Source organism: Sarcophilus harrisii, chromosome 3, assembly GCF_902635505.1.
Source record: "Sarcophilus harrisii chromosome 3, mSarHar1.11, whole genome shotgun sequence".
NCBI classification, from domain to species: Eukaryota; Metazoa; Chordata; class Mammalia; order Dasyuromorphia; family Dasyuridae; genus Sarcophilus; species Sarcophilus harrisii.
The window spans coordinates 392,764,147-392,790,371 of record NC_045428.1 but is presented as its reverse complement, the minus strand read 5'-3'; the positions used below and the strand labels follow the sequence as shown (position 1 = coordinate 392,790,371).

Below are 26,225 nucleotides of genomic sequence, written 5' to 3'. Positions count from 1 at the left end.
GGGAAGTTTGCTAACTGAAAAAACCCTGTAGTACATCCTCAAGCAAAGGGAATAATCCTTTTGTAAAGCTAACAATAATGTTATTATTTAAGTTTTCTAAAATCTGCTGCATAGCCAGAAGCTTTTTTAGGAGAAATGAATGAAAGATTCTGTAATATTCCAGATTGAAGGTTTCTGCTTATTTTGTAATTAATTGCTTGAAGGGACTCGGGTTAAAACTCAACTGAGCAAAGCATAATAAGATCTAGAAATACTTGAAGAGATTAATAGACATATGAGAGAGCAAAAAGGGAAGAGGGACAGATTGATGTAAAGGTGACATTTCCAGGAGCTCTAATCAAAGTTTGAGATCCACTGGCCAAACTATAGAAGTTCTAGAAGAATGAACCACAATAGTGAATGGATAAATGAATATAAATGAAAAAGCATTTTTATTAACACTGACACTGTGATAAGGACAAGGGGTAACAAAATAAGAAAGCAAGATAGCCCTTGACTGCAAGAGCATACATTTTAATAGAAGAAGACATCACATTAAGGGGAGTTGTAAAAGTGGAAAGAGGTGGGGGGTACATACAGGAGGATATGAGTCCACTGGAAGGATAAAAGTGGTATGGCTGGAGGAGGATCAAAAAGAGATTAGACTAGATAAACTGACAGTTCACTGATCAGAGCCCAGGACCCCAGAGACAGAGAATCTGAGTTCAGTGGATAGAAAACTTCAGGGAGAGTGTAGATAGCATTGCTAAGAGACAGCTAGGGAGTGAGAACTATGAGAAACTTACAAATGGAAAACCGGGAGGATATTTAACCCAGATGGGTTTAGGGGAATTGGGAAACAAAGTAACTGTCATTTGTAGTTTAATTTGTGGTCCTTCAGTAGTTTGAATACTACAGCAAGGCAGTTGATTTGGGTTTAATAGAATAAAGTACTTTCTCACAGTTTTATACTTGGGTATATCTATGGTCTTATTGGATAAATACTCCACTGATACAAAATGCAACCTTTCTATGCCTTTTTATTCTGTGTTTTTATACTTATCTTCCATATTACATTTGAAATTCTGTTTCTATTACTGATTCTGTTACTATTTTGAGGATTGTTATTCAGTTATTTTTTAATCACATCCAATTCTTTGTGACCTTATTTGAGCTTTTCTTAGCAAAAATACTAGATTTTTTTACCACTTCCTTTTCTAGCTCACTTTATAGATAAGAAAACTGAGGCAAAAGGAGATAAGTGACTTGCCTATGGTCTCACAGCTAGTAAATATCTGAGGTCATATTTGAACTCAGGAAGAGGAGTCTTCCTGACTTCAGGATTGGTACTCAATTTACTGCATTACTCAGCTGACTTATTTTGAAGGTATTGATGTAGAAATCAGGCTACAATTTATCCCTTATTCTCAGTTCTTGACCAGTCTAACTCTTTTTGGGAGTCATGATGACATTTCTGGTGCATGGCTAATTAATGATAATGATGATGATGACAATGACGACTATAGAATTTATACTGTACTTTACAATTTACAAAGCACTTGATAAATGTTATCTCATTTGATCTTATAACAACTTTGTGAATTGGGTACTATTATCATTCTTATTTCAGAAATGAGGAAAACTAAGGCTAAGAGAGGTTATGATTTGAACAGAGTCACACAGCTAATAGGTATCTGAAAGAAGATTTGAATTTAGGTTATTCTGAAGTCCAATATCCTCTCCAACTCTGACAATCTTTCCCCTCTTTGGATGTTTCCATTAAGCTTCAACTTCCTTCTCCTTCTTTCCCCTATGATCTTCATCTCCCATTAATGAGTTTCTCTATTTTGAGAAGATATCAGACCAACCATGCTTCATTTTTTGGATTTTTTGGATATTACTTGAATCCTATCACCATCTTCACTTGCACGGAAGCCAAGATTGAAGGTCATTTCAAGGAGGAAGCCCAACATAACACTAACCTTTCATTTGCTACAACAGTTTCCTTCAGGATCCAAATTTTCGGTGTCCCAAAATGAACCATAGACTTTGGGCTACTCTAGAAACCACTTAACTTGGTGAGTATTCACACTATTACTCTTGAGAATCACTTATATTCCTATTTAACTTCAACCTCTTCAAACAGGTAACCCACTAATAATTTGAAGTACTGCAAAATAGCAAAAAAAAAAAAAAAAAAAAACAAACAACAATTCTTCTGGTTCATACAAAACAGCATCTTAAAAAAATCACATTTTCCCTAAACACTGAACCCCCTCACAACATATAGGGCAGGAAGACAACTGCACTTACCTGTTCCAATCTGTCTGAGTCTGCTTGTTTGCTCATTTTTTGGTAGGCAGTGTCCTTATGCTCTCTCCCCAGCAAAAACAACCTCATCTGCTATATAGCTTTTACACTTTCTTATGAATTTTAAATCTTCCTTCTCCCCAATGGTAAATGTATTTTAACCTTCCATCTCTAGCATAGAGTAACAGGTTTTGATTCTTGTTAGTGGAATTTCAGGTATAAATAGGCAGCTGGGGGATAGTCTGAGAAGATAAAAAATAATACTTCCTGGTACCACAGAAATCATAGGCAAATTACCTAGCACCTTGCCTAGGTAACAGGTCCTAAACTGTCCCAAAGATCTTAATGCAGCTTAGAACTTTAATAGCTTAAATGACTGTTGAGATGCTCTGGGGCAGCTAGGTAGTGCAGTGGATAGAGTACCAACCAAGTTTGGAGTCAGAATAACTCATCTTCCTGAGTTCAAATGTGGCCCCAGACACTTACTAGCTATGTGACCCTAGGAAAGTCACATATTCCCATTTGTTTCAGTTTCCTCATCTGTAAAATGAGCTGGAGAAGGAAATGACAAACCACTTGAGTATTTTTGCCAAGAAAACTTCAACTGGGTTACAGAGCTAGACAGAAATGATTCCCCAATAACAACAACAACAAGAAAATGGTTACTTTTAAAACATTAACAATTGGGAATTTGAGGGGGAATAATTCCAAGAAAACATGCCAAAAAAATTTCGACAAATTCAGATGTGGAAATGTTTTTAAAAGTTTCTCAGTATCTATTCATCTTGGTTCAAGCCAAGATAATGTAAATAAAGCAATGCTTAATTTATGGCAGAAGCAAAGGAAGTTTTGTTTGACATAACTGAAGGGTTTGGTTTGTTGGGGATGATTCATGACAACATCTGCCACTATCATCAGTATATAATAAAAGACAATTTGACCATACATTATGACTAGTGAGACAATTAGCCATATAACTGGGGGATATGCTGCCTTGGCTACTACGGATTATATCAAAAATTTTATGCCAGTATTGCTAATTTATAAATTGCAAATAATCCTAAAATGTGAGTTAATGAAAGAGTAAATGCAGTATGAAATAGTAAGACTATTTTAGAACAGCCTTGGTGACATGCCGGTTGGTGGTGGATGCCAGACCACTGTGCCTGTGGAATTTCTGGCTCATTCCTGACAGCTCCAATGGAGCTTTGAACAGCTTCCACCATTTGGCAGATGTGGAAAATGAAGCACAGAGCATCCAAGTGACCCACCCACCCATAACTACAAATGAAGCAGTAGAAGTCAAACCCACTTTCCTTGACTCCCAATATACTTCTCTATTTTACTACTCTATGACACCTAAAAATATTATATAGAATAACATCATAATCCAACATTATCTCAGCCAAGTAGCTCTACCTCACAAATTGTTGGTACCATGTGTTTGGCTGAAAGATAACTGTTAAACATCACCCCCTTGATGTCTATTGCCCTGTGGATTTGAGGAAACCTTATCTGGACTTTATTTTGCCCTTGAGTCTAGATACTTTCTAAGATCACTTGAAAATTGGTAGTAAACAAAGAACTAGAGATCATTACTCATCACAAAAAGGATAATTTTGATTATATTAAGTTAAAAAGTTTTTGTACAAACAAAACTAATGCAGACAAGATTAGAAGGTGTGGTGTTCTTCTTTAAAATATAATGGTTCTCTGGGAGCAGGCTTCTTGGGGAGGTATCCCTAGTATCAGTTCAGATCAATAATCACTCCAAATGCAGCCAGGGATTTAAGTACAGTCTTTTATTGCCTCTTCCAAAATCTTAATCTCCTTCACTTGGGGCTTGGCTAGTTTTCTGGAGGCCTTCTCTCTCCTTGGTTCCAAGGGCTCTTGCCATTAGTCCTTTGCCTCTGCTCCCTTCAGCCTCCAGCCAGCACAAAGGTGGAAGATGGAATGACTCTGTCTTGCTTCTGAGAGAGGGCTTGTGGGCTTCTGTATCTCCCAGAGTGCTCCTGGCTCTCAATCTCCCAGAATGCTCCTTTCTGACTCTTGGCAATGTTCCTAACTAACTAACTTGAAGCTCTAAGAGCTTCTATATATATGATCTCCCAAAGGTTGCCTCCTCCTGAGGGAGGGATTAAGGGAGGTGTGAATTTGGATATCTCATACTAAATTCTGAAATCTCCCAAACTGTGAACTCCAATGAGTACTTAAATATATTAGTGAGCTAGAGGATTTGCTAAGTGCCATGCTAAATTAGCACTTTGTAAGGATTCCAACAAGAAGGAAAGCAATAAACTAGGAAAACAAACATTTTTACATTCAAAGGTTCTGATAAAGGCTTCATTTCCAAAATATAGAGTTGACTCAAATTTATAAGCAATCAAGGCATTCTCCAATTGATAAATGGTCAAAGGATAAGAATAGACAATTTTTCAGATGAAGAAATTGAAACTATTTCTAGTCATATGAAAAGGTGCTCAAAATCACTATTGATCAGAGAAATGCAAATTAAGACAACTCTGAGATATCACTACATACCTCTCAGATTGGCTAAGATGACAGGAAAAGATAATGATGAATGTTGGAGGGATGTGGGAAAACTGGACACTGATAGATTGTTGTGGAACTGTGAACGAATCCAACCCTTCTGGAGAGCAATTTGGAACTATGTTCAAAAAGTTATCAAACTGTTCATACCTTTTGACCCAGCAGTGTTTTTACTGGGCCTATATTCCAAAGAGATCTTAAAGGAGGGAAAGGGACCCACATGTGCAAAAATGTTTGTGGCAGCCCTTTTGTAGTAGCAAGAAACTGGAAACTGAATGGATGCCCATCAATTGGAGAATGGCTAAATAAATTATGGTATATGAATATTATGAAATACTATTGTTCTGTAAGAAACAATCAACAGGATGATTTCAGAGAGGCCTGGAGAGAATTACATGAACTGATGGTAAGTGAAATGAGCAGAACCAGGAGATCATTATACACGGTAACAAGACGATGATCAATTCTAATGGACGTGGCTCTCTTTGATAATAAATTGATTCAGTCCAGTTCAAATTGTTCAGTGATGAAGAGAGCTATCTACACCCAGGGAGAGGATTGTGGGAACTGAGTGTGGACCACAACATAGCATTCTCACTTTCTGTTGTTGTTTGTTTGCATTTTTGTTTTCCTTCTCAGGTTTCTTTTTTTCTTTCTAGATCTGATTTTTCTTGTGTAGCAAGATAACTGTATGAATATATATATTGGATTTAACATATATTTTAACATGTATTGGACTACTTGCCATCTAGGGGAGGGGGTGGGGGGAAGGAGGGAAAATTTGGAACAGAAGGTTTTGCAAAAGTCAGTGTTGAAAAATTACCTATGCATATGTTTTGTAAATAAAAAGCTATAATAAAAAAAGAAAGAAAATTGATAGGTCAGTAGACTGAGTATTGGTCCTGGAGTTATAAGATTTGATTTCAAATATGGCCTCAAGACACTTGCTAGCATGATAATTTTGGAAATGTGTGTAAAAGAATTGCACATATTTAATATATATTGGATTACTTGCTGTCTAGGGGAAGAAGCAGAGGGAAAGAAAGGGGAAAATTTAGGAACACAAGGTTTTACAAAAGTGAATGTTGCAAACTATTTTTACATATATTTTGAAAATAAAAAGCTTTTTTTTTTTTTTTTTTTTTTTAAAAGAGAAATGCTTCAAAAAAAGCGACACTTGCTAACTGGTTGACTTGGGGCAGGTCATAAGTAATTGGTGTTTGCCTCAATTTCCTCCTCCATAGAGTGATTTGGAACTATGCTCAAAAAATTATCAAAGTGTGCATACCCTTTTTTTTAAATAGCTTTTTATTTACAGGATATATGCATGGGTAACTTTACAGTATTAACAATTGCCAAACCTCTTGTTCCAATTTTTTTCATTTTCATTTCACCCTTTCCTTTAGATGGCAGGATGATTAGTAGATGTTAAATATATTAAAATATAAATTAGATACACACAAGTATAATGACTCAAAACGTTATTTGTCTGTTAAAAGAATCTGACTCTGAATATTGTACATATTAGTTGGAAAGATCAAAATGCAGGTGTGCATAAATATAGATTGGGAATTCAATGTGAGCTTTTAGTTTACTCCCCAGAGTTCTTTATTCTGATAGCTGGTTCAGTTCATTACTGCTCCTTTGGAAATGGTTTGGCTGATCTCGCTGCTGAGGATGGCCTGGTCCATCAGAACTGGTCATCATATAGTATTGTTAAGTTGACGATATAATGATCTTCTGAATCCTGTTTACTTTCACTCAGCATCAGTCTGTAAGTCTCTTCCAGGCCTTTCTGAAATTAGTCTGTTGGTCATTTCTACAGAATAGTATTATCTCCATAATATCATATATCATACTTTATTAGCATTCTCAATCTGATGGATATCCATTCACTTCTCCAGTTTTTAGATTAAAAGGGCTGCCACAACATTTGTACATGGTCCTTTCCCTTTTTTATATCTTCTTTGATAATCTCAGTAGTAACACCTGCTTGGATCAAAGGTGTGCATACCCTTTGACCCAGCAGTGTTACTACTGGGCTTACATCCCAAAGAGATTTTAAAGAATGGAAAGGGACCTGTATATGCAAGAATGTTTGTGGCAGCCCTTTTTGTACTGGCCAGAAACAGGAAACTGAGTGGATGCCCATCAATTGGAGAATGGCTGAATAAGTTGTGGTATATGAATATTATGGAATATTATTGTTCTGTGAGAAATGACCAGCAGGATGATTTCAGAGAAGCTTGAAGAGACTTACATGAATTGATGCTGAGTGAAATGAGCAGGATCAGAAGATCATTATATACTTCAACAACAATACCATATGATGATCAATACTAATAGACATAGCTATCTTCAACAATGAGATGAACCAAATCAGTTCCAATACAGCAGTAATGAATTGAACCAGCTACACCCAGGGAAAGAACTCTGAGAGATGACTATGAACCACTACATAGAATTCCTAATCCCTCTATTTTTGTCTGTCTGCATTTTTGATTTCCTTCACAGGCTAATTGTATACTATTTCAGAGTCCGATTCTTTTTGTACAGAAAAATAACTGTATGGACATGTGTATATATATATATTGTATTTAACTTATCCTCTAACATATTTAACATGTATTGGTCAACCTGCCATCTGCCATGTGGGGGAGGGGATGGGGGGAAGGAGGGGAAAAGTTGGAACAAAAAGGTTTTGCAATGGTCAATGATGAAAAATTACCCATGCATATATTTTGTAAATATAAAACCATAATAAAAAAAATTTCCTCATCCATAGCAGGCAAAGCTGTATATCTTCCACTTATGTTTAATTATCTCACTATGGTCAAATTATCTTTTATCATAAACTAATTATAATGGCAAATATTGTCATGAAATGGGAATAATAATAATACCTATCTCCTAGGATTGTTAGGAAGATCAAATAAGATAATAATTGCAAATCACTTAATACAGTGCCTGGCACATAGTAAGCTCTCTATATTAGCTATTATTATTTTTAACTCTATGATCACTTCAGATATGTTCATCTGTGTAATTTTTCTAAGGTGAGAGAAATAAAGATGGTTTTCACTGTTAAAGTAGACTCCCTGTTATATCACTTCACTTAAAAGAAATTAAAAATAACAAGGCCTGTTTTGAGGAAGAGAACACTGCACACATGAAAGGGAGGTGAGGATTTTCAGCGGTTCAAAAACACTGCCTGGTCTGTGCAAAGGCCTCTGAGCAGAACTCCATCAATCTCCAGTTCTGACCCATAACCTCCCTTGCTCTTTCATATCCAAGCCAGGCTGGCAACTACAGATCACCACATTGAGATTTTGTGGCCCATGGAACTGACAGACAAGTGTCCTCTTGTGTCCTTGTAGTACTTTGTAATTGGGCACAGGCTGCCAGTCTCATGGTCAGATAAAAGAATAGTCTAATTATCAATATGTCAAAAATGGGCAGGCTGTGTTGGCTCCCTGGCACATGTCAGTTGGCCTGTCAGATATTACAGGGGAGTACAAAAGAAGGCTTGTTTGTCAGGGTTTGATCAAACGAATGGCTTTTATTAATCTGGGTAGTTTTTTGCTTCTTAAATCTGTTCGATACAGAAATAATATTTTGATTTCTTTGGGGGCGGGGTGGAGTTCTTTCTTTGCCACCAAAAGTTATAAAATAACTCATTCCTGAGATGTGGGTTTTAATGGAGAAGATAGCACATAATTCATGTCACTGAAATCAAACCCCAGAAGGCAAAATTCTGTGCAACTTACAGAATTATGGGAGTAATTCCCATAGAGATTCAAAGGATGGAAATAAGATTGCAAAAATGACCCACAGGGAATATTGGCCATAGTCTAGTAAAAGTGACAGATGTGATTGTGCTCTGCAAATTGTGAGCCTTTCCACTTTATATACCAAGCAAACAGACATTTTAAATGACAGTTGAAATCATATTTTATCTGTGCTATATCTAAAATATTTAATACAGTTAAATATATTTTTAGGACTATCATTTAGGGTCCTAGAGAGACTGGGGCAAAGTGCACAGAATGAATGCCATGTACTGAAGTCCAATTCCTGTGTGGGACTAAGTTGGCCATTTTGTTGAAACTTGCTTTTATCTCTCTGTTAACTAATAAAAGCAAATGCTATGCCAAGAGAAATGAACTTTTTTTTTGTTTCAAAAGAGAAAATGGTTGTTTTGCTAGTAATATAAGACCAAATCATCCTAAGATGCTCCCTCCCCATGGGAGATGGGTGCCATGAGGCCAAAAATTCAATGATAATTTGATGTTGGGAAGGAAAAATAATTTGTTGTACTATGTTGTTGTTGATGTATAATGCTATGGTTTGTTTTATTTCAAACTCTGAATAGAGAGCAATTCTGATATTTTTTGAAATATTCAATTATTATAAAGAATAATGGACAGAGGACCTTAGTGACAGAAAAAAAGGGTTCAAGAACCATCTCTCCCAAATACTAGCTGAGTGATTTTAGAAAATCACTTAATGGCTAGTCTAGTACCCGGCACATAGTAGTTGCTTCTTAATAAATGTTATCACATCACCTAGAATACCCAACAGGTACTCCATAGGTTGGAAAAGATTTTGTTCCTCAAAGGAGGATTAAAGACAAATCAACTGGAAACTTGTTTGATACAAATCATTCAGCAGAAGTCACAAAATGGCAAGACTCTAAAGGAGGGTCAAAGGCAGACAATATAAATAACCAACTCTTTCATCATCCTTTTATAAAGTGGAGAAATGTAGTATATAAATACAATTATTGGAGTGGCTGTTATTTTAAAATAAAAGTTTTCAGATTAGTTTTTAATAGAGGCATAGACTGAAGAGAAAAGAAGAACCAAGATTTTACTTTTAGCAGAATTTGCAGCTGCTCAGCCTGTCAATCACAACTGAAGGCCTGCATCATTTAGTAACTAATACTGGGAAAGTTTGCAGAAGAGCAGAGACCAACAGTTCAGATTTGGCATTATTTTGGAGCACTGAAAAATGTTCTAAGACTTTTTTGGAAGTTTCTAAAGCATGGACCAAATTTGATTGCATACTTGTCTATAGCCTTGCCTGGCAGGTCTGCTCCCCCCACCCCATGAATTCAAGGTACAAGGGAAAAAAGATGCTGACAGTTCCATTTTTAAAAAATCGATTCTGAGAGTCTTAATGATGAATGTACAACTCACAGAGTGTGGGCTTCAGAATAATGGTCTATTTTCCTCAGACAGATGGGGCTCATTTACGTTCTTTGTGATTGTGTACCAGAAAGAACTTCAGACTTAAGATGTTTGTCATAAATATGTTTAATCTATTGTCTTATGAGGGGATATTAAATCTCTGCTTCTCGGATTTGGATAGATGTATGCCAAATTTATGATGGCTCAATGTCTATAAATGACATTGGCACTATCCAAGCTGAAAACTGTCTTTTCTGCACAAAACTGCCCAACAGCACAAGGTTCCATTGTAGTTGAGAAAAAGGAGGAGAAAGCCACTGAGAAGACCTTGCTTTTTAATTGATGGGAGCATTCAGAATTTAGCTGAAATGGAAGGGTGTCATTTGGAAAATTTGGTAGCTTTTTTTAATAGCATATAAAAATATGAAACACTTGAAGGAACACATAAAAATGATGTGAGGCAAGGATATCTGCTCTTATCCTTGGCAGAAAGAAATTTCCTTCAAACAGAAATTATTAACCCTTACTGAGAGAAAAGCCCCCACTAAAACCATACAATCTTAAACAAGTGTGTTTCATGATCATCAGATTTGTTTGTTAATTGATAACTACTTTATAATGTAATCTGACAACCTTTTTCTTTTTAAAACATTCATTTTTCAAAGTTATGAGAGTAGAATGGCATATAGATAAATCTTTAGGATCGAATACAGAAATCTTTTAAAATAAGATACACATTGAGAGGAAGCATCAACTTGGCATAGCAAGAATAGGGTTTTGGCCCCACTTCTAATGTGCTCTATCTATATGACTCTGAGCAAGTTCAGTGCCCCAGAAAGCTCTCTGAGACTATAAATTTCAGAGCAAGTGATGGTCTGCATTGATAGAAGGAAGTTACTATGACCAATGAAATCATAGGTTGTTTGCTTTTTTTTTAATCCTACAAAATAACTTTGTATTTTTATTTTAGGATTATTCACAAAGCAGGATTTAACACTGTATTTGGAGTCAGGGGAACCTCAACTGAAATTCCAGTTTTATCATTTACCAGCTGTGTGACCTTGGACAAAGCTACTTAACTGCTTTAAATTTATAAAGATTAGGAAATTTTGGGAACAACTGATCTAGCTGGGATTGGTGAATGCTCTTTCTTGCTGACGCTTCTCTCCTGTTCTTTCTAGTAGTCTTCTAAGGCATTGCCCTCCAATAGCTTCCACAGAGGAGGCATGTGAGACAACAGCATCAATGATTGCTGTTTAGAATCAGAACTCTAATGTATAGTCCAGAGACTCCTTGGGGGGGATCTTTGAAACTCTTTCAGAAGGTCTACAAATTCAAAATTAGTTCTAATATGGTAAATGTCTATAAATATAACTCACATAAACAAAAACTCTGGACAAATTCTCAATAATTTTTAATAGAATAAAGCTACTGAGAATCAAAGTTTGAGAACCACTGGTCTTTAACATCTTGGTAGTTTTGTGAGTGTGATGGTAGTACCTGGCCTTGCACAAGTAGGTAAAACTTATCTCTCACTCCATCCCTCTCTGCCTTTTTATTACATCTCATTCTGACCCTCTGACAATATGCAGGAAACTTTAGCCATGTTCCCCTCTACAAGGTGGTCAATTGCTGCCACTATATTCATTATATCCACTTCCCTGCCTTAGTACTGGATAAAAATTAGGCACAGAAATCAATGGAAAAAAATAGTCACAATACTTGTGAACTTGGGATAATGGAAATCTGTCATTTTATATTTCAAATTTGTGTTTGTCAATTATTAATAATAAAGATATAGGGAGATATGGGGGAGGTCAGGCCTGTATTATTGGGGGAAAGTGGTACAAAGGTCAATGACCTTTTAGCTCTTTAGCTAACTGTTTCTATTAACATAGAGCAGAGGGTATGATGTTGTAATGCCAAAAGTTTCTTTACCAGTCTCTCAAACTTTTTTCCATTTGGGTAAGTAGAGTCCTATGGAGATACAGCTCAATCAGGTGGTATGTTAAGAACTGAGAACTAAAATGTCCCTGAGTTAGGGACAATTAAACTGAGACCCCCAAGGAAGACAGAAGACAAAGCAGTTCAGAGTTTAGCAGTTAATGGAAGGATTCTAAGGGAAGCTGTTAACAATTCCAAGAAGGGTTCCAAGGGTAGTTCAGTCCTTTTCTGCTTTGGCTTAATGTCTTCTGGTACAGACTGATTGAAAGGACATTAGCTAATTTAACCAGGAATGTGGTATTTGTTAAGAAAAGGATAAAACTTTCTAGCTGTGATTTAACAATGCTGAATGGAGATATTAGTAGTCTAGCTGTGGGGATTTCAAGGACTGGGACAGAGAGGAAAGCAAAACATGGGGGGAAGGGGCAAATGAGTAGCAGCATAAATAGCAGTAGAGAGCAATGACTGGAAGAGGATGCAGGTTCAGCAGAGAGCAACCCATAGTATTAAGCAGAGGACATCAGCACTTTGGCAATGTTGGAGTAAGCATGAGGGTTTTCTGGCGGGGGGGAGGGGAATGTTATACCATTATTTTAGTTAAATTCCTATTTAAATGAAATGGCTTTCTTATGTCTGTGTTCTACAATTGATTAATAAAACATAAGGTCTCCGACCTATAATGTGGGCTAGCAGATTGGGGTTACTTTCTGGGGCTACAAAGATATATTTTTTAAAAAAATCAAATCTACCAGAAATGATACTAATTACTAATTAAACAAAAGGTTTAATCTTACATATTAAAGAATCCTAGGTAAAAGTTCGGGAGAATGAATAGAATAACACCAAATATTATCTTCATTTGCAAGTTTATCAAGCAGGCCAAATGGATTATTTGTTCTTAGATCTGATCCTAATGCTTTACAATAAAATTACTTTAGGATATTTGTACTTCTTTTTCTTTCTTTTTTATTATAGCTTTTTATTGACAGAACATATGCATGGGTAATTTTTCAACATTGACCCTTGCAAACACTTCTGGTCCAACTTTTCCCTTCCTTCCCTCCACCCTTTCTCCTAGATGGCAGGCAGAATCTACATGTTAAACATGTTTAAGTATATCTTAAATACAATATATGTTGTACTTATTTTTCAATGTTCATATTCCATAAGTAGAATGTACAGAAAATTCTATAAATTTTATTATTAATTATATTTGTAAATATTTCAATAACATTTGGGATTACTTCATTTATTCCAAATTAGAAGAAAGGTGATCCAAAATATGCATTTAGCTCTGAATAATATCTGCATGCTTGAAATAAGGATAGCTCCCACTTTTGATATCCATTTAATTTCTAAAAATGAATCTGAATGCAAAAAGCCTATTAACATAAGGCACTAAGTAAAATAAACACTAACTCCTGAAACTATATGATTGCCATCTACATTTACAAGAAAACCAGATTTTTCTCAGGCCCTGCATACTGTGATTCTGTTATGTGGAACTACATGCTGTCACAACATAATAATGAATTTGGTCTTTGGGACATGTGTTATTGCAGGAGTATATATTAACAGTACCATATATTATGACACTTGGACTCTAAGGAGAAATTCAGGTAAAAGGTTTGTGGGCAAAATGTTACAGCAATATTTCAGGAAGTCAGCTAAAATATTTTAAGTTTAGGGTTCCACTTTCTTCAATATGCATCCATCTTCCTATGTACAGATGGTCTGACTACTTAAAAAGAATTAGGAAAAGCCCTGAGAGGCTATCTCTTCATTTCTTTGCCTTTTACACAAGATGATCCAAATCTTCCCTGGTTGTTGAATGGATACCTGATTTCTTATAGACTTTCGTAGAGGATGATAATCATGATTTCACTTTTGGAGTTAGGGATCATATAACTAATTTAATTATGGTTAGAGTACTTTAAACTCATTTTCTCTTTCCTCCATTCACCATCCTAAGATCAATTATCACCTTCACATGGATGCCTCTATCCCCCCTTCTGAATGTCAGTCCTATATCTTCAATTCATTTAGACACTTATATTTATATCCAAACTCAACATGTCCAGAATTGAATTTATTAGCTTCATTCCCTCTCCCTTTCCCAGCAATCCCTTCCAAACTTGCCTATTTGTATTGATGGCACTCGCATCCTTCAGAAACCTGTCTAATCATCTTTGATTTGTCCCTTCCCTCACGCTTCTCATCCAACCACACTTGTCAATTCCTATCCATTCAAGCTCTATCAATATATCCCATCTTTGTCTTTTTTCAACTCATAAAGCTGTTGTTGTTTGAAGAGGATCAATGACATGATGGATGATATCTTGACTTGCTTGTGAATTGGATTTAATTGAGAATTGCACAGTCATCAATCTCACTCTCTCTTCCAATGACAGGACAAAAGTCACCACTGATGATGGCCTGGGATGCAATGGATGACCCTAGTGTCTTCAAGCTTTAACTGTTTCACAGAGAATGCTTCTCACAGAGCTACTGCCCTAGGTGAAGTGCTTATTAACTTTTATCTGGACTACGATAATAGCCTACCTGACATCCACATAGCTTCCAAAATAACCTAAAATTTGAAAGACCTGATTATGACAGGTCCCTGTTTAAATTGCTTTTAAGTCTCTCCCTTATGCCTCTAGAGAACCTAACCTTTAGACATATTAACTACCTTCATGATAAAATAGACTACTAGATGTTTCCTAAACTTAACTTAGGATAAAAGGTTCACAGGATCCTAAATTTACGATTGGAGGGACCTTAGAAGTAATTTATTCCAACTGAAACAGAAGGTCCTTAAGTTGTAAAGTCAGTAGCAAAACTTGTATTTGAATCTAGGGCTTCCAGCTTCAAATAAAGCACTTTAAAAAACTCACTATACCATACTGCATCCCACTTCTACCATACTCATACAGTCTACCAGCCTTCTCACCTTCTCCTTCCAGTACCCAGAATATAATGACTTTCTATTTCTGCCTTTCAGAATCTTCAGTTTAGGAAAAACCTCTATTTCCTGAAAACCTTTATCCCAATCACATTAACCTGACATCCTTATTTGTGCATAATTTCAACTTGTTTCTACTCATGCTCTTTTCCCATCTTATCCAGTTCCAAAAGCATCTTGAGGTCTGAAATTAGATCATTTGAAAAAAGTTTGCCTCAGCACCAAGTATCGTCCCTTAACCCACAGAATCAATCAATAAATGAATAAGTATTTATTATGTGCCTACTACATGCCAGGCACTCTTCTTGACACTGAGAACACAAAGATAGAAAAGATAATAGTGTATTGGAGAGACATTTCTTGATAAATATAATTATATGGAAAACAGTCATCTGTTTTTCATCTTTTATATAAAGTAGAATTCCATTACAAGAATATATATCATATTATCGTGAGTTAAATTATATATCATGAAATATGACAAAAAACCTACAAAAGAATCCAGCCTCCTATATAGAGGATGAAGAGAACCCATTTCTCAATTTTAGCAGCTAAAAAGGAATTTCCTTTGAACTTGGAAAGAAACCTTAACATTTTCCCCAAGCAACATGATCCTCGTTTCTTTGCTGAGGATCTACTTTCAAAGAGTTAAAAAATCCACTTTATATATTTCATTCAATTTAACTCTACTCCATAACTTGTGTGATCCAGAAAGAGGAGACATTTGTGAGGGTCTAAGGCCTACTGTTTCAGAAAAAGATTAGTTCTCAGTGTCCATGTGCTGTACTCCACGTGCCTACTTAGACATCCCGACACCATGCTTGCTTTTATACAGTGGTATATCCTCTATTGTCCACGTGAAATCCGGCAATAAATTCACAACATTAAGAGTTCCTACATCATCTGTTCTTTCTCAATCCATTAAACATCATTAATATCTAAATGCCTATGTTCTCAGTAATGCTGGTATTCTCTCCACTGAAGCAGTTCACAACCAATTCACACAGGTTTTATCATCCTGTATGAGTCTAGACCATGGTGTCCACTCAACATACTGGAGGTCTTTATTGTTTACATGTTTGTGAGTAAAAGAACGCCTCTTAGGATGTCCATTATGTCCTCTCCCTAGTCATGACCACAACTGGCCCATAACCCATTTCCTCAAAATGTTCCTTATATGCCTCTCCTTACATGGAAGAAGATGGCCCTATGAAACATATTGCAGCCAGGTTGCACCCACAAATCTGTGCTTTTAATAATTCCAGCCCTGTCACGGAAAAATCCCATCAATAAAGCACCAGTGCTATACTGACACTGTTATATGGTTGTGAATTTTGGCATAATACAATCTCCTTAGAACTGAAGCCTCTAAGCTACACAGAACTAAAACATCTGGATAAAAAGTATGATATTCCATCCCACACCTGGATGTTTGGAAAGATCCAGATGTTTGGAATCAGAGGGGTGAAAAATATAGCTGATGGAATTTTCTACTTTTCATCCAAAAGTTTTGGCAGCATATGGCTGCTGTGTCAGTCAGAATGCAGAGAATTCCTTCTATGAAAGAGGAAAGACTAATTTTAGGGGAATTAAAACACAAAACAAGTGCCACTCAGTGCTGAAATTTAAAAAGTGAACTTGCTTTTTAGTTTTGTTTTGTTTTGGCTATACTAACAAGCATTCTTAGGTTCTACAGTAGATTTGTTTAATTTTTTATTTTGATAAATATATTTCAATATAGTTTTCTTTATAATCTCATATTTTATTTTATGAATGTAAAAACATTCATAAGTTTTACTTAACTGATGCAAAAAAAGTAATCAACTTTCAGACTTGGAAGGAAATATGCATTCTGAAATAAAATTGACCAATTAAAATACTTAAATCAATCTGCTTTTTTTTTTTCCTCTGCACATTCCTAGGTCTTTTGTGAGGGAGTCTTCCCACCATCCTTTGTTTATCACAAACTGTATTTCTAAGGAGATATAACCCTTATATCTATGACTTGGACAGAGCATTCTGAGATTTAAAGATTGGAGTCCCTGGTCAAAAGTGGCAAATCTAGGGTTATATCTTCAGTTTCTTAGACTGGATTTTCAATTTTAGACATTGAAAAGGATAGCTTCTCATACTACTTATTTACACAATCTATTAAAAAAAAAACAGGTGGAATATAGAATGTGATACCTAGCAAAATACAGTATAGATGTATTTAGGAAAACAAACAACCCTTATTTTTAAAAATGGTATCATTTGCTAATGCTTTTAGTATAGTTTCTCTGATGTATATGATGGAAACAATATTTTAAAATGCTTCATTAGTATTAATGTTTTGTGGAACTGAGGTAGAAAAATAAATAACATTTTCATAGGATTACAGAATGAGAGCTAGAAAGGATCTTAAAGGACAGACATCAAGTCAAATCCTTTCAAAGAGGGAAACTAAGTTTGAGAGTGGGTAAATGCCTGTCTTAGGGTCTCACAGCTAACAAGTGTTTGAGCCAGAATTTGAACTCAGATCTTCCTGACTATAAGCCCAGTTCACCATCTAAGCTTCTTGTTCATATGTCATTTTAAGGTTTGCAAAACACTTCACTATCAAGAACTTGGTAAGACAAGGATTATTATCCCATTTTAGAAACTGAAGTCTGATTTCGGAAAAGCCTGAAAAGCCTTACATAAAGTGATACTAAGTGAAGTGAGCAAAACCAAGAGATCATTGTACACTGTAACAATAAGATTATATGATGATCAACTGTGACTTGGTACTTTTCAACAATGAGAATATTCAAGGCAATTACAATAGACCTGGGATGGAAAGACCACCTGCATTCAGAGAAAGAATTATGGAGACTGAATTTTCATCTTTTTTTTTTTTTTTTTTTTGCTCTTTTTTTTTCTTTCGCAGAATTTTTTTCCCCTTTTAATGATTTTTCTTGAACAGCATGATCAATATGGAAATATGTTTAGAAGAATTCCACATTATATTGGATAACTTGTATCGGATTGCTAGCTATCTTAGGGAGAAGGGAAAAAGGGAGAAAAATTTGGAACAGGTTTTTTGCCAAGGTGAATGTTGAAAACTATCTTGGTATGTATTTGGAAAAATAAAATACTACAAAAAAAAAAACTACAAAAAATACAAATAGAGGTCTAAAGAGATTAAATGACTTTTCAATAGGTACTCAGAATTTAAAACCAGATCTCCTATCTTCAATTCTGTTACTCTTTATTCATCACTACCTGATTTATTCTAATAATCCAGGAAATAAGAATCAGGCAAGAAAACATGAAATATTGGAATGTTCTAGTCACTGGGGATAAAAATACCATTAACTGAAATAATCTTCACTAGCAAGGAGCTAGCATCTGCAAGGAGATGAAAAGACATTAAGTATACAAAAAATAAAGTAAAAAATACAAATAAAATTCAAATAAGCTACATATCTAAACTACAAATAAATATGCATATAAATATAGAGAATACATATGAAGTAAATACAAAACTGTCAAATACACTTTAGTTGGGGGAGTGGGGCATGGGTTGTTGAATGGGGCACGAATGTAGAACGTGATGCTTTATTTGCTTCTTGAAGAAAGAGGGATCCTAGGGGATAGATGTGAGTAGGGAGGGCACTTTAGGCAGGAAGGACAGTCAACAGAGTCATCAAATAATTAGACATTTCTAAAGTCAGATAATGTAGATAAAGACACTAAAGACAATATACATTGCATCTAGCTAACAGAATGATAACCAAGATTATTGCCATATGACCTAGTCTAATCCTTTGATACTATCTTTTGTTTGTTTGTTTGTTTTTGGGACTCCAGCTCTTTCCACAGTGCCAAGCACATAGTAGGTGCTTAATAAATGCTTATTGACTAATACCACAAAAAATTGGTTTGGGGAAGCAGGGTATTAGAAGCAACATTTTATGTGTAGTTAAGAAAAAATATATTGTGGTGTAGTAGATCGAGCACAGGTCCTGAAATCTGGAGGACTTGAATTCAAATCAAGCCTCAGAATCTTATTAGTAATATGATCCTGGACAAGTCACTTAATCTCAATAGCCCCCCCAAAAGAGTCTTATTCATACCATTCTCCTCCTCTACCAACAATGAACCAAAAAAACCAACCAACCCATGTACTTGGGCTGCTGCTCTCCCTCCTCACCCCATCCCTTCAATCATTCAACACAGTTCTAGCTTAAGTACTTGGACTCCTTTAGCAGTCTGAGGCATCTGAGAGACCCCTTTTCAAAACAATGTTTTTGAATGCATTAAAAAAAATGAAATCAATTGTGTTGAAATAGTCATCATAATATTTTTGTTTTCAAGTTCACGGATCCCCATGTTAATTCTTGTTACATGAAGCCTTTCCTGATCCTCCCATGCAGTAGTGCTTTCCCTCCCACCTCATATTACTTTTTATTTATTTTTTATAAATACACATTTATATGTATATACCTATGTGTGTGTGTATTTGTATGTATATATGTAGTTTCTCAATAGATTTTAAGAGCCTTGAGAACCAAGGATTATTAACATCTTAATATCCCCACTGCTTAGCACTTGCTAAGCTGTTAAATGCTTGTCAATCGATTCTCTTTTCTTTGTTTCTAGAATTGCTTTACTTGACTGGGAATATATATCTGATATTTACCAGGGAATACTAGAAGAAAACATTGCATCTGTAAATCTTAATTCCTCCTTTTTCTGGTTCTGCTGCTGCTTTTCTTTTTTTCTTTTCTCTTTCTTCTTACTATCTACAATATACACACATGTCTGTGTACAATACATATACATATGCATGTATACACGTATGTGTCACAGCACATATGTATATATCACCATGTATAGATGCATACACATGTTTACATAAATATATGTGTATTATATGCCTGTATGGGTCTATGTGTGTATATGTACTCACATATGTATTTTATATGAGCATTATGCATGTAAATATATAACTATATAAATATATGTGGAGAGAAAAAGAGAGGAAAAAAGGGGGGAGGCTCTCAATCTAATAGAATAAAGATTCAATTTCATATGTATTTAGTACATAAGGTAAGATTCATTTAACCTTTTTAAATTTTTCTTTCCTTGCTACTAATCTCTACATTTGGGTTCTTTTTCTCTTTTTTTACTTCTCTCACCCAATTCCATCTCCTTTTAAAAATGTTTCCTGTATTTTAATTGTTCTTTTTATGCATAGGCCATCTCAGAAAGCAATGGATTTCCCCTCAGAAGAGGTCTTTAATAAAAGACCAGAGGTATGAACTCTTTTGATTCTTTAGAAGGGGTTCTTGTTCACCTCTGGGTCAGACTAGATGGCCCCTGAGATTTTTTTTTAAACTCTATCCTTCTCTGTTTAGTTCTCTTTTTTCTGCTCATTATCTTACATTCTCTACCCATCCCAAATCCAAACCCCAAGCAGTTATCTTCAATTTTGCTGTGGACACTGACATCTCAGAGCTTACTGGCAGAGCACATACCATCCCTCTCCGTCATCTCCCTGGACTGGCTATTAATCCAGAGGCTCGGGTGAAAAAATTTCTACTTCACAATTTCTGGGATAGCACAAACTGGTATCACTTTAATTGTTTCCCCTGAAAGACCTGCTGAAGATGAGAAGCACAATCCGGATAACAACCTCATTGACAGTGACTTCTTTCTTTCAGAATCTCACAGGGACAACACCATCTATTGGAAAGTGCAATGATGTGAGAGAGAGTCCAGAGACTCTGCTCTGTAAGGTAACAAGACACTGCTATGACCTTGAACTGCTCCTCAGCTTCCTTTGGTGTAAAATCATCAAGATGACTACTTAAATTTGTAGAATTTTGGGGTTGCAAGGCATGTATCATTATCTCATCTTACTAGCTGTGAGAGCCAGTTTCATAATCTGTAAAATGGAGATAATAGTACTCATACCATCCTATGTCATAAATATAGTAAGCACTCTATAAGCATTAAGAAACTTAAAGATAAATGCTATTGTTCCACCAGTTTAAGAAAGCTATTATTCCTTAAATCCCTTTTAGAGCAAATTCTTTCAAGAGTTTCAAGTTTCTTGAGGCTCATCAACAAGATGATAGTGATGGGATTGATTTGCAGGCATAGCATCTCTCCACAACCATTCAATATTTAGCTCTGTGCCTAGCACATAGTAGGGGTTTAACACATGTTTACTGACTGACTGACTCATTGACCATCTCTAAAGTTGCAGAGAAGCTAAAAGCTGTGCTGACAGAGGACACATCCAAAGGAAACATGACCACAGACCCTTGAAGTACTCAGTGTTAGGAACCAACAATCTTTGGATCCAATCAACAATGGTCCCCTTACCTTGATCATCTTGGAGCTCTTGAAGTCAACTTATAACTGTGTGCATAAGTTCCTTATCCACAATCCTATTGCTACTATTCCAAAAGTACCTTTAACCCTCTATCTCTATTCAAAGCAATTTTGATTCCAGAGAAAAGTTAGAGCTACTGTTTTATCTAATAGCTTAACAAGGAAATCATTTGAAAGGGAACAGAGCATAAGTAACACGGAAATACCTTCATTAAAAAAATAGCTTATCAATTGAAACAAAATGACTTATCTATCAGGCACTAGCTTTTGGGAGTGGGGAAAGCCTAATAAAATGCAATTTCACAGGACCTCTCTGCTGAGAAACCTGGTGCTTTATCCCTGTTCACTGAATTTCCTATATTTTACACTTCTCAGGAAATATAAATTGGTCTATCCTGGACTTTTGAATGTTAACTGCCTTTAATTTTTAACACATCAAAGATTGTATGCTACAGATAACAATGTAGTTGGGACAGCTAGATGGCATAGTGGATAGAGCACCGGCCCTGGAGTCAGGAGGATAATAATATAGTATGGATAATAAGGGAAAAAAATTATTCACAAAATGACAAAGAACCTGAATTAGTCCTAGATGGAATTTCCATTTCTTAAGATTATAAGTGCATCTGTATGTAACAGAAAATACATAGCCCAGAAAGAAGGAGCTTAGAGTTCTAGTCTCTGCTTTGCCATTAAATAGCTGTGTAAATTTAGGCTAAGTCATTTCTCTTCTCCGGTTCTCAGTTTCCTCTGTTAAATAAAGGGGGCAGATGCAATGATTTCTAAGGTTTAGAGAGGTATAATACGCAATCTTATATGCAACCTCACAGGCAATTCTTTGAAATTCCACAGAGATATTGCTCACTCTACCCACTCAGCCAGGATGCTCTCTCTCAAGGGCCTTCCCTTGGAGCAAATTCACTTGGCAGTTCCTTGCCCCAATTCTGGGGCAAATCAAACACTAAATGAAAAGAGAGGTGGAATTTGTTTAATTTCCTTTAGATCCAATTTATGTCTTGCTTTGGATTCCCTGCAGCCAGAAGGGCTGTATCTTTGCTAAATTTCTAAGAGTTTGAAATAATAAGTAAATAAAATCAGTAGCCAGACTTCAATTAGAATGGGAATGTAAGACCAATTCAGAGCATGTATATATGTATACTTACGTAGGAATATAAATTCCTTGTAGAATACATACATGCATAATTCTATTTCATAGACTTTCAGAACTTAACTCGTAGCAGAGACCTTAGAAATAAATAATCCACTTCAAAACTTTCATTTTTTACAGATTAGGAAACTGAGGCACCGAGAAGGTGGAAGTTACTTGCCAAAAGTAACACAACCAGTTAAAGGGATGGAGCTGAAACTCAATAAACCTCATGCATTCTGACTCCAGTTCCAGGGCTTTCTCCATAACTCACTCCACAGGCTTCCCACAGGGAATGAATGGTCTTCCACTGTCTGACACAGATTAAAAAAAAAAAAACATTTAGATGTTGGACAGTAAACAAAACCCTTCCTGTGAAGGAAAACGTATTAATACTTACACAAACAAATCATGGACAGTAACATGCAACAACTCAGGAAAACAAACAAAAAAAAAAGAGAGAAAGAGAGAGAGGGAAAAAAAAAAAAGACAACCACAAAGAATGTAAAGAACCGAAGCTGTCATTGACCTGATTTGTCAGAGCTGTTGCCTGTGACTGGCGGGATGGAGCAGCTGGGATTAGCCTTTGCGCTGTCCTTGGAAGAACCAGCTTTTTGTTTATTTTTCGATGCCTCAAGCGCTTTGACCTTCTTGGCATGCTTACTTCCTTTGTAGTGGGCCTCGGCCTGGCTCTACAAAGGAGAACAAATCAGGCTGATTTTTTTTGCTACTTTCCATACACCACAATGGATGATAATGTAGGGGAAAAAAAAGACACTTTCAATAATAGGCACCAATAGAGTTTAGAATACGGTTTACATGAGTGTAAGGCGGCAAACTTGTATCTTATTTCAATCAATCAATGAATAAATAAACATTTATTAAGCCTCTTGTTATGTGCCAGGTGCTGGAAATATGATGAGGAGAAATGAAACATTCCTTGCCTTAACAAGTTTGCATTACATTGTAAGCTCCTTGAGGGCAGGGACTATGTTTTGCTTCTTTCTGTAACCCCAGTGCATAGTCAGGTACCATGGTACCTGGCACATAGTAAGTGCTTAATAAATGTTTATTGATTGATTTGATTGGTGAAGTTTCCATGCTTGGGAGATATCTGATTTTGCTGGTGCTGCATTCATTCAGAGGTCACTGACACAGACTGCAATCTCTGCAGATACACCCTGGAGATGGTCTTCATTAGCCGGCATATCCCTTCCCTGGGATCATCACCTGGTGGCCAGTCCCTTGGTGACAAACATACTTCATCATACTGTTTATTCACTATGGGCCTCTCCAGCCTAAAAGGACTTGCCTCATTTTGCTATCCTCATGCTGCTTTTGAGAGAGGTCATCCCCACTCCATGCTGAGGAGAAATGGGGTGGAAAAGACATGTACCTAAGAGATTTTAATAAAGTGGTATTCTTCACTGAGCACAGAGCACCCATGTCTGCTTCTCTGTAGGATTTAAACATCCAGGAAAGAGGCAAAACTGTGAAATAGGTGAATTTGTCTTTAGTGTCCATTTTATATTTCTACTGGTACATTTCTCTGTTTTTTTTTTTTTTGTTTTTTTTTTTTTACAGCCATAGTAACCTCAAACTGTCTTTCAGCAGACTGCCCTGGGCCAGCACTGCCACGCTCCTTTTCCCAGATGTTCTTACACTATAATTTAAACTTTCTTCAATTTGTCTCTCCTTCCCTTCTATTCTCAGTCAAAGCTGACCTGTTCTGAGTCTAAACCTCCTAGGATTTTACCCTAATCATAAATGAATAAATTAGCCATCAGATCAATTAAATAGTATAGTAAACAAAACATTTAGTTATGTGTAATTCTATCAACCGCCTGAAAGAAGCGGTAATCTAATGCACAGACAAAAAAAAAAAAAAATAGAAGTTATAAAATGAGAGAGATGATCCTGGGGTTTCTAAATTGGATGGAGTAAGAAAGGAAGGCAATGCTATCCTTAAGCTCATTTCTAAAGGAAGCACTGGTAGATCTATGACTTCCTTCCTAGATCAAAGAGAAAGGGATAAGATCAAAGGAAAAATGACTGATAAAATCTCCATAATGCCAAACAAACAGCAGGAGATAGAGGAAATATTTAATGGGTTCATGGACATTTGAGAATTTCCCTTCTGACCCAAGAAGACTGCTTTGTCCCTTAGCACTTAATAGTTTTGGGTGCTAATTTACAGAGTGATAAAAAATGACATCTATTATTTGCAATTTTGTTTCTAATATATGTGGGAAGAATATATATGGATACTTTAGTTTGGCATTAAAGTAGTAGTGAAATGCAGACTGGGTATAGAGTCTATTAGATATATTATTGCCTCCTTAGCACAACTTAATTATACTAATTTTCTTTATATCTGCAGTATGCATATGTACATCCACACATGTGATGATGCTTCTGCTTACTAATCATTTAATTCAACAAGCATTTATTGAAAACTAGAGTACAGAATATTCCACTGGTGTGTGTGTGTGTATGTATGTTTGTGTGTGTGTATGTGTTTATATGTAGCTATCACTGGAGAAGGGGATAGTTGGGAGATAGCTACAAAAGAAGCAGGAGGCATCATAGAATGGTGAAATGAGCCACTAATTTTAGTCAAAGGATAAGGTACCTTCAAAGTGTGAATCTCCCTAGATGTCAGTTTCATTATCTATAAAGTAAAAAGACTTGTCTAAATAGTCCCTTTCAATTCTTCATCTTTGATCCTATGAGATCTGCAAGTTTACCTGTCCTTGAGGAACTTATAGAAGTAGTGAGATAATGATAACAGATAGAATGAGAAATACTACAAAGGATAACTTATCAGCAAAAGCAAGCTAACCTAGAACAGGAAGGACCTAGATTTGGGAAGTCATCTGTTAAAGGGACCAAAGCTGAATGACCTCTCAATTCCCTTCCAGGCTCACAATCTTATAAACCTCTTGAGTAAAGAAGTGATCACCTTAGGTGACTTTTACTTATGGAAGATTCCTATGGCAGAGAACTTTTGAGCTGGGGTTTCAAAGGAGATGATCAAAATGATGGGAGGAAAAGGGCAAATTTCACAGATGGAGAGAGCAGATAATCATAAAAGTGCTTTTGGGAAAAATGAGAGGAGAGTTGATCAGCAGGCTGGGAAATTAAAGATTTGATGCCTTGGGTAGGAGGATTCATGATGGGAATTATCATCCTGAGGAACATGATTTTAGGAAGAGGACAGCTGATCCAGGAGCCAGAAAGACTTGACCTCAAGCCTCACTTCTGCCACTAGCAGGCTGTGCAAAGACAGTGTCCTGGGCACCTCTTCCACATTGTTAAGCTGCAGGTGAAAGTGCCCATTTATCCTTTTTCTGGTGCACTGATCTGAAGGCAATGTAAATCCATGCAGCCACATCCACTGTTTGTTCAGGTGGCCCTTCTGCTAGACTCACTCTCAAACCTATAACTTTGTGAGCTTCATGAGAGCAGGAACTGGGTTTTTTTATATGTCTATTTATATCCTCTGCATAGTACCTGGTCAAGAGTAGGCTCTTAATAAATTCTTGTTGATTGACTAACTGACTTACTCAACATTTCACAGCAAGGCTAAACCATCTGAAATCTTTTTGAGTGTGTCATTTGATTTTCTTGCCTCTGCTTCAATTTGTTGGGCATGGATTACTTGGCTAAGCTCCTGTGATCCATTTACCACCCAAGCCCAGTCAGAACATTCTGGGTTAGAGTGGGTACCCCTTCCAATTTCTCAGCATTGGAAATTCTTGCTGTGAAAGAAAACACA

The 26,225-nt window shown here is 36.1% G+C and overlaps 1 protein-coding gene across 4 annotated transcripts in view; it reads right to left on the bottom strand.

Moving 5' to 3' along the window:
• Positions 1–26,225, bottom strand: part of ZNF385B (zinc finger protein 385B) — a 367,319-nt gene that overhangs the window by 29,189 nt on the left and 311,905 nt on the right. For all 4 annotated transcript variants that reach the window (XM_031960379.1, XM_031960380.1, XM_031960382.1 and 1 more), the window contains one exon: positions 22,977–23,139. In XM_031960379.1, the coding sequence (XP_031816239.1) occupies positions 22,977–23,139 (163 nt within the window). The remainder of the gene's footprint in view (positions 1–22,976; positions 23,140–26,225) is intronic.